The following is a 9,634-nucleotide window of genomic DNA, read 5'->3' as shown; positions in this document are numbered from 1 at the left end:
CGAATGATACACAACAATTCGATATCATAGTTTTATTTTTTTTCCCATCTTTTTCATAGTTTCATATAAAAGTGTCAGTAACTGACATCAGTCAGAAGTCTGAAAAAAAACCTCCACTTCCTCTCAAACCACTTCCAAATGTACCTTTCCTTTTTTTCATCATCACCACTCTCCTCCTCCTCCTCCTGATATCACTCATTCATTCATCTGTCTGATTCTCTCAACACAACCTCAGGAGAATGCAGTACTTTACTGGTTTTAGTAAACAAAAACAAAACAGTAGAGGTTTAACACCTCCGTTTCAAAATAAAAAAAATAAGCTGCTTTTTGCACTTGTTAGACTTCCCCAGCGGGGAAATAAGCACAGCTACAACCGCCTGCGTTCGACAGCTGATCGACCGCAGCCGGCCCTGTGTGGGCGAGCTGGATCCCCGAGCAAAGGGAACCCGGCGGCCCGGAAAGAGTCTCTGCTCAACAAAGAGCACCTCTCATATGTTTCTTATAGTGAGAAAACAGAAGAGGTATTTATTTACTGGTAAAATTCACAATCCAAAGCTTCAAACGTGTTAGGGCGACCAGGCAGCTGGGATAAGCGGAAGACAGATAAGGTGTGGTTAGGGCAACCGGAAGCAAATCCCTCCTGGAAAACCTGGTTTCTAACTTTCTCTTAAGAATTTTTTGTCTTTTTTTTGTCTTTTCCCCCTTACCAGAAAAATAAACGACATCATCATCAACAAATGATAAACAGTTATCTCACAAAAACAGAGCTACAGCAGAAGCTAGAAGTCTTTCCTTCAAAGTGCCTCGCTTACATTTTTTTTTTCTTTTGACACATGAAATTCAAAGACGTACTTTTTTTTCTTCTCAGTCGTGTGTGAAACACACACACACACAAACACACACTCACACCTCAGTCATCATGAACACAGAAACTCAACCACACGTGTACAGTCAAACTCAAAAAGGGCTCAGTGTTCTTTGAGTTTCTCTCCACACCTCTCCAGGCTTCACACAATCCTTGGATTAGCTTAAATTGACATTTGAGATTTGGGGATGGGGGGGGGGACAAGAGAAGGAAGGGGGTAATGCAGTGGATTTCAAATGGATAGGGGGCATAATGAGGTGGGGGTGGTTGGGTGATTGGGGATCAATATGATCCCGCTGAATACAACATGGGAGCAGCAGCATCAGCACGTATGCACACTGTGCTGGATCGTTCAGGCACACGTAAAACAAAACACAGCCCAAAGTTAACGCTTCCATCTCCACTAACAGCAACCACATGGACAACATCCACATCTCCTAATACAAAATAAAATAAAAAAAATGATACGTCAAGAAACTAAACAGACATCATCGTGACAACAGGTTCAAAGTGCAGACTCTGTGGCTGCACAGCATTCTGGGGGATTTTCTACAGGACAGAGAAGAGATTGGCAACCATTGTGTTGCACTGTGCCGGAATACTGAAACGTTGTCTTCCCTGGATGCCCCTGGTGTCAGAGCTCTGGCCCGGCACAAACCCCCCAGCTGAGCAGGAGTTTGCCCCAGGCTGACCTCTGTTGGTCGCCTTTGGCACTGCAGGCAACACAAACGTGTTTGTGAATCCACTTGGAGTTTGAGATGACTTTTCTTCAGCAGTTTTTTTTTTCTTCTTTTTCTTGCTTTCCATTTGTTCTGATCCTCTTCTCAACATCCATCCAGAAGCCCTGTGACAACCCAGGACTCTCCTCCAGATTCTTAAACCCCCTCCCTTGCTCGCTTTGATTTTCTCTTTTCTTGGCGTGTCCCATTATGAGCAACAACAACGACAGTAAAAAGACAACGATAAAATTGCCATAAGCACTTCATGTCATGTAGCGGGTGATCGCTCTCAGAGCGTATAACAGTTCTGCTTGCATTCGCGCTTCCATAAGAAGCAGATTAACATGGACCTGCGGGAGACAACAAAAAAAAAGAGAGAGACAGACTTTAAATACTGATCTAGAGTTTATCATTTTGAAATGGCTGCCAGTAAGAGACCAGGACGGAGGAGTGAGGATTCTGTCTCACCTTCTCGGAGTGCTGAAACTGCCTCCAGAAACTCTCATACATTCGTTTGGTGGTCTTCTCAGGACTACACACCATGGTCTTGATATAGATCTTAAAGCTACGGTCCAGAAGCTGGTTTATCTCTCCATAATCATAGTCATCATACCTGAGGACGGCAGGAAACGACACCTTTAAAACACAGTCGCAACAGAGCAGACGCAGTATAAAAACTTCTAAAACATAAGTTAAGTCACATATTGAGCGACTGACCTGATGCCAAACATGCAGTGGATGTAGTTCCAGATGGCCCTGCGCAGCATACTGGTGTCCACATCCTTGTGTGTTGCCATTGTGTTGTAGGTCAGGTTGTAGGCCATCTGGAACTTCTCGTCCAGCATCTGACCCACATCAGGATACAGTCGGTTGACCAGAGAGAAGCCGTGATCCTCCCAGCTGTAATCCTGAGGAGAGGAGGCGTAGGACGGTTAGAACACATGTTCTTTAGTATTAAGTGCCAGTGTCATCAGATCCGGTCTTGATCTATACCTGCACTCTGAACGTGGGCACGTGCTCCCCCCTCCTGGAGAAGTCCTTGTAGCCGTAACTGGGGTCCTCGAAGTGTCTCGAGATGTCCCTCGAGGGGACAGACTCCTCGTCCTCCGCCGTGACCACCAGCATACTCTCCGTCTTCTCCCTCTCGAAGCGGGTCGCCATCTCCTCCTGGCTGGCCTCCTCCTCGTCGCACTCCTGCAGCTGCTTCATGCGCTCCATCAGCACCTCCACCTCGCCGCACACCTCCTGAAGAAATCAACATCAACATCCACTCTTAAGGACAGGTCGGGAAAAAACTTCAATACGTTCACACATCCAGGGCTAAAGAAAACCTTGACATGTTCTCACTTTTATCTCTCTAGCTCACAGTGCACACACACAAAAGATCCTTTCACCACTCACCTGGTTTCCAAGCAGATCCTCATGGTGGTTAATATGGCCGTTGCCGTTTGCGATGTCACACACGCAGTACTGGCTCAGGGACGGGGGCCTGAAGGTGTGTCCGCCGTCGCAGTGGATCTCGGGCATGATGCCGCAGCCGAACGTGAAGGAGGCGAGGGAGTGGTAGTGTGTGAGGAGGACCACGGCGTGGATGAGCTCTGCGAGGGACCAGCTGTGTTCCTCGGCCTTCAGAAGGCGCTGAGGAAAAAGTCAAAAAGGAAAAAACTTGTGAGCAAACGCTGACCGGAGCCAAATGGTGACCTCAATATCACCCGACCGTTTAAAAGGAATGGGGGAAAAAAATGTTTTCACCCTTCAAATTCAGTTTATGGTCTCTTCATTTCCCTGCCTTACCCCCTGTTGCCCTCAGATCCATCTGTTCCCCACTCCCTGTCACTGTTCATCCACTGCTACACTCTCGTATATACAGATACAGCTGCAGCTATGCACCAGCAGCCACCTATGATCTCAGCCTGTTACATAAGACTTTTCATATCCACTCCCATTCCCTCACCTCTATGTGTTCCTTTGTGAGCAGCCAGGGTCTGTGGGCCAGGATTTTGTTGATTTCCCCGAGCTGCTGCAGCTTCTGCGGCGCCTGGTCCAGGCCGTCCAGCCACTTCAGATCCCCCCCGACCTGGAGGAAGTCGTTCACATGCAGGTTGACCAAGTAGGAACACTGGTGTCTAGCTGCCGCCTGCAGGATCACAGAGGAAGAATGAGTTGACCACGAGCCGTGTAGCTACTTGACATAAAAAAAAGTAGTACTAGTCGTTCATTTGAGAATCCACAGGGGACGGACGTGGACGTACCATGATGCCGATGTAGTGTCGGTAGTGCAAAGATAGGGGTCCGTCCATCTGCAGCAGGTAGTGCTGTGTCCGGAGGAAGCCCTCCAGGTACTGTGGGTGGAATCCCATCACCAGGGAAATGTTTTCCAGACGTCCGAGGGCTGCGAACGCATCCTCGAATATCGATTGTGTTCTGGTGTCCACTTTACTGACTTGAAGGATCTGACAGCAGAAATATAAATTCAGATTAAATAACAAAATAATAATAATAGTCCTAGGTAAGTGGGTTTTAAATGTCAAGCAGAACGAGCGTACCTCTTTTTCAGGGATAAATCTGCTTGGTCCGTTTCCTAAGGGTCTTGGGATCCTTACTCCCAAGTCCTGCAAGACAAAAGAAAAACATGCACTTTAAATAAAAGGCAAAGACTTCTGTGGACATCTCGTTTCAACTGTCACTGCATAAAACCTCAGAAGAATGAGAAGTACGAGTCGATCTGTTTGTTTTTTTCCTCACACCTGACAAATTGTGGAACACTGGCTTCTCGTCCTACGCGCAGTGAACGCACCAGTCAACACATTAAAAGGGGAATTAAACCGTTTCGTTATCGATGAAGGATCCTAACACTCAAAGTGACAGTTCCTCCTCGAGGACAACGAACTCAGGACGGAACCGTTCACCGCATCCCCGATCGAGTCTGGTAACTTTCCGCTGCGTGTCCAGACATGTCTCCTGGCGGACACTCTGTCCCGCAGCGCCGCGCACAATGGAGCGGATGAATGAATGACCGACCGGGACGACGCTTGTTTTTCAGACGTGACACCGGCTTGAAAACACCAGTTTGCACGCGACACTGGGAGGAATGGGTTTTTAAAAGCATATACTGTGAGACGATCAAACTAAAATAAGAAAAAGCAGAAAGGATTTCACGCTCTTTGAGCACAAACTCTGCTCGCGTCGTAAACAAGTCTGGACAAAAGACTGCACTGCAGCCACTTTGTTTCAAAGACGACAAAAACAGCCCAAGTCGTGTGAAAACACCAGAGACATGACACGTTCATATAAAGCCTCACAACACAGTCGAGCTTTCAATGATGCATTTGGTTGTGAGATGTTTATTCTGCTTCTTCTCCTCCTCCAACTCCGTTCTTTGCTCTCACCTTCTTGACGAGCGGTTCACAATGGGAGCATATCTTTAACAAGCTTGTCACCGCAAAACAGCTATTCTCCACGCGTTCTGCCGGTGCCACCGCGTGCCTCATCTCGAGCCCTCTCCGTTAACGGTGGGATATCTTTGTAAAAAAAGAAGCGTCCCTGGATCTGTCCGGGCTCCTTCTCTTTGTTCCTTCAGGCACTGGCTAAAGTGCTCGGGTAGTCAGCTGTTGCAGCCCCACAGCAGAATACCGTCCTCCCTCTCGCATACATTCGGTAAATAAGTCGAGGCTCGCGTGATTGACGCGCTCCGCGGCCAATGAGGGTGGCGACAACAGCCCGCGAGCGGCCAATGGCGGCGCGGAGCTGCAAGTGGGGGCGTGTCGCGAGAGGGAGGGGGGGGGTTCCAAAACGTGAGCAGAGAGAGAACAATCGCCCTCTCGAAGAAAACAGCATCACTTCTCTTCTCCTTCTTTTGTCCCCCCCCCCCTCCCGCCCCCCGCTGCCATTGATCATGATCCGAGTTCACTGTCGTGCACGGAGCTCTGTGTGCTACAGGACGGCAGCAATCAGCTGGAGGCGTTTGCTCTGAGATACAATCACTCGGGTCAATAAAGATATCGAACGGGGGGGGGGGGGGGGGGGGAGAGAGACCGACATCTAGTGACGCTGGAAATAGTTTTCTGCAAAAAACTGCCAAATCTCCAGGAACCTATCGTGTTTGTTTGTTCACTGGTGAGAACAACAACAACAACAACCTGAAGTCAGCTACTGCATGCACCAGCAAGCCAGCCAGCCCCCCCAACCCCCTCTAAACTGAGCTCTACTCCTGAGTGAGCTGCAGGAGAAGGTGGAGGTCCGCCCGTGCTCAGATCAGCAGCCGCACGCAGCTCCAGATGGATGGCTGCAGGACCTGCTGCAATAACAACAGACCGTCAGTTAGTGGTTTTGCACCAGCAGCCTATCAGACCACAGATAACCCATTCCTCCACCAATGGGCCGGGGCTGAAGGGAGTGCTTTAAAAAGCCAAGAGGAAGCAGAGATAAGGAAGGCAGCTCCTAGGGCTTTGTTTGTCCCAGCTTGACAATAACACCTTCGCTGAAACATTGCATAAAAAAGCTTTATCACGCCACTGTGGTTAGAGAGGCAATAATTACTGAGAATTATATCAGATGGGATTTGCTAATGTGCTTCTAATTTTATATCACTTCATAATATCCACCTTATTTCCTTCAGGCATATCTGCTGGGGGAGGTTTTATTTGTTCCAGAAAGGCTTCACTGGTCTTTGAAATTCCTGGTAAACAGCAGATATAGAAGTTATACTTTCATGAAAAAGTGCATGTGAGGCAAGTTTTGTTTCCATTGCGGATCGACAGAAACCACACAACGAAAGCATCCGTGTGTTGGCCAGTGTGTGCAAACATGTACGTCTGTGCATCACGTTCCTGTGTGAGATTTCAAAATAGCATGTTTCACAAGCGAATTCCCCAAACACTCGCTTGACGTCCAGACAACCACACAACAGCTTGGATTGTAACGCTGCGTCCTAGTTTCAGCTCATCCTCACTGCAACAAGTCTAGTGATGGGACTCTCCATGAAAACAAAAACCAGACGGACAAGTTTCGGCTAACTTTGTAATAACAAGTGCAAGAGGAAGCCAAGGAAAAAGGCAAGTCTGCCCCTGTGCGCTCCGATCGAGAGTCTGTGCCCGGCCACTGCCAGGCCTCAGCAGCGAGGGCTACATAGCACAGTATTCAGCAGGTTCATTGTGTGGACAGCCCCGCGACCACCATTACACCCCCCTGTACAGCAGACCCTCTCCTGATGCCACAGGGTGGGGTGCAGGGCGGCAGTAAACATGTTCCCAGGGCTGGAGTCAGCACTCCCAGGGCTGCCGGGAGCCCCATGGCTCAGCAGAGCTGCAGAAGAGGCTGGTCAGCGTTCGGGCTAACGACACACCAAAAACCTTTTCACATAAAAGCGCTTAGGCTCGGGGGTCCGGCCTCGCGGACAGGGCCAAACACTATTGTCAAGAGTGCACGCACTGACGACTCTGTGGGGATTTACTGTACTCACATCAGGGGTGTCTGTCTGTGTGTGCGTGTGTGCGTGTGCGTGTGCGTGTGCGTGTCTGTCTGTCTGTCTGTCTGTCTGTCTGTCTGTCTGTTTCTTCACAGATTCACTGGGGAATGACATTTCATTTTCTTTGGTCCAATTCTGTCCAAGTGAGAATGATTGCAGTTGATTTATTCACTAGACAGAACTTATAAACAAGTCACAATGAAACTTTAGTAACTTGCATATTGAAGAGTTTAAAAAGGTTTTTAAAAGTGCTTTAAAAAAGCCTTATTCAATGTGGCTGGTGCATCGCAAAGATACCCAAAAATGCACCTATGTGTTGCGGCCCAATGACGACCTTTTAGTGAAATGTTTCCACAGCACGAGTGCTTTCATTCATTTCCTTTTTAGTATCAAAAACGTATCACCCGTGCACCACAGAGCACCTTCACACGTACTTTTCCAAACAGACATGCTCCTTTCTTTTGCAAGATATAAAAAAAAAAAACACCATTATGAAAGGGTAAAGTGGAAAGACTGAAGAAATGAACATCACTCTGTGCACCAGAAACATGTTCTCTCTGCTGCTGGCTGTGATAAGCATCTTGTGACACCTCAGCTGTATCTAACGGGAGTCCCGAGCCGCAGGTTGGAACCTGCTGTTCTCTGGTGTCTTCTGAAGCTCGCTCAGAACACGGGGTGACATGAAAGAGAAGAACAACCACAGTGCAGGTGTCTCGGGGGTGTCTGAGGGGCAACATCTTCAGGCGTCTCAGTTATGTGATGCTACAGTAACAGTGAGCTAGAACAGCGTTATTCTTAAATGACTAAATATGGAAAATCATCCAAAGAAAATTAACTACACCAAACAAGCCTGTTATGAACGTGCGTTAATGAACCAGCATGAAGGTCCAGTGTTACTCCCTTTTTTTTAATTCACAAGACAACCCAGCATCAACCCAGCAACTCATTCACTATCAGAGGGGCTCAACCAGTGACGTTTTAGCTGTGGGATGGCCAGTAAGCCACCATGGCGACCTGGAGGTGTGAGTGTGCACTGTACATATGTGTGTGTGTGTGTGTGTGTGTGGTTGTGATGGCCGTTTGGTGCCCAGGGCTCAGGGCAACACAGGGAAGATAAGTTATGACAAAGGGAAACAACAGGAGTCATCTCCGATTTGTTTTAACAGTGTGCACATCATCAGATAGTCTGCTGGAGAGAAGGCCTGAACAATGGACACTTTCCCAATAGATTTACAGTAATGCTCATGTTGAGAGAAATTGCCAGATAAGTTCTATACTATATATTATTTCAGCTCTTAAAAAGAAGCGGTTTTCTTCTATTAAGCTCTGCAAGGGACAAATATCCTATATTTACAATGAGGCTAAATCAAAACCAACAGGTTCACTTAAAGCAGAGGGTTTAAAAACAAAATGATAGTTGGAAGAGTAGTAGTAGTAGTAATAGTAATAGTAGTAGTAGTAGTAGTGCTGGGAGGATTTTAAAACAATACAAATAAAAACAAAAACTGATGCAAAACTTTGTGACTCAAATTTGGCTTTAAATGAGGAAATGTCTCAATATTTATTTACAAATAGGAAATAAAACCCACACATCTCAGTTTGGTTAAAAACCCTTAGAGGTTTTGCCACAACAGCTTAACGTGCTCTGGTACCAGAGATGCTCCGATACCAATACGAGCATCATGAAGACCTCCCATACTGAAGTGTCGAATAAGCCAGTCTATGTACCGATCCGATAACTCGTCGAAAAATGTTGCTGCACTTTTAAAGCTGTCCAAAAGAAGTAATTGTTGTTTTTTTAGTGGATTTATTAGGGGGTGGGGGGTTTGCATTAAAGAAAGTAAACAGGTTCTATGGCAACCCATACAGGATTAGTAGCATCCAAGCTCTACATTATATAACTTGATATGTTTTCAAATGCACCGGTATCAAGTTTGTACTCAAATGCGGAAAAGTCCAGGTGTAGGAATCGGTATCAGGAAGGGAAAAATGGTATTTGACCAGTATCTGACCATTTCCGCCTTCAGTTCATTGACTTTATGATTCTTCTCTCTTTGTCTCATTTGCCTTTATGCCAAATAGTTTCTTGTGGTCACAGAGGCTTCTGTCTGTATAGGTTAATTTTCATGCATGAACCAGTGGCCACAGAAACATTTTTGCATATGCCAGCATGAGCATGTAGACGTGTCACGAAAGAGGAAGCAGGAGATAATACAGAAGCAAAGTATTTGTTCAGCATTTAGTGAAAAAGCTAAACGATGAGAGTTGAGAGTTTCATACCATCAATTTGAAATGAAGAGCGAAACCTGCCCCAGAGAGAAAACAGCGACTTCGCCCTGAGGAATTTAATGGTTAGTCAAGTACACCAGTAAACAGACACTGTGTGTGTGCAACAGTTGTCATGTTGTTGTAGAGTTACGAGGACATAAATTACACTGCTGCAGAATGTGGTGGGAAGACGATACTAAAAAACAAACTATTAGTAGTTTCATCTGGATCTGTGTGCTCTCAAAAGTCTTTATGTTTAATCAGAAAACAAGTTTGAGAGCTACTTTCTCAAATGCCCACAAAGGCAGTTGCTTT

At 46.6% G+C, this 9,634-nt stretch overlaps 1 protein-coding gene across 3 annotated transcripts in view; it reads right to left on the bottom strand.

Moving 5' to 3' along the window:
* Positions 1 to 17: 17 nt before the first annotated feature.
* Positions 18 to 9,634, bottom strand: part of sesn1 (sestrin 1) — a 47,174-nt gene continuing 37,557 nt past the window's right edge. Inside the window, exons 1-9 of one of the 3 annotated variants that reach the window (XM_062410892.1) lie at positions 4,974 to 5,225; positions 4,131 to 4,196; positions 3,837 to 4,037; positions 3,539 to 3,721; positions 2,986 to 3,222; positions 2,578 to 2,829; positions 2,302 to 2,492; positions 2,053 to 2,197; positions 18 to 1,934 (exon numbers count right to left, since the gene is read on the bottom strand). In XM_062410892.1, coding sequence (XP_062266876.1) covers positions 1,848 to 1,934; positions 2,053 to 2,197; positions 2,302 to 2,492; positions 2,578 to 2,829; positions 2,986 to 3,222; positions 3,539 to 3,721; positions 3,837 to 4,037; positions 4,131 to 4,196; positions 4,974 to 5,075 — 1,464 coding nt within the window. In that variant the 5' untranslated portion in view covers positions 5,076 to 5,225 and the 3' untranslated portion in view covers positions 18 to 1,847. Of the gene's footprint in view, positions 1,935 to 2,052; positions 2,198 to 2,301; positions 2,493 to 2,577; positions 2,830 to 2,985; positions 3,223 to 3,538; positions 3,722 to 3,836; positions 4,197 to 4,973; positions 5,226 to 9,634 lie in introns of those variants that run through there. The other 2 variants (XM_062410891.1, XM_062410890.1) reach the window with 2 other exon arrangements.

Source organism: Platichthys flesus, chromosome 18, assembly GCF_949316205.1.
Source record: "Platichthys flesus chromosome 18, fPlaFle2.1, whole genome shotgun sequence".
Classification (NCBI taxonomy): Eukaryota; Metazoa; Chordata; class Actinopteri; order Pleuronectiformes; family Pleuronectidae; genus Platichthys; species Platichthys flesus.
Note: the sequence above shows the minus strand (reverse complement) of the source record. Positions and strands in the feature narration are given on the sequence as shown.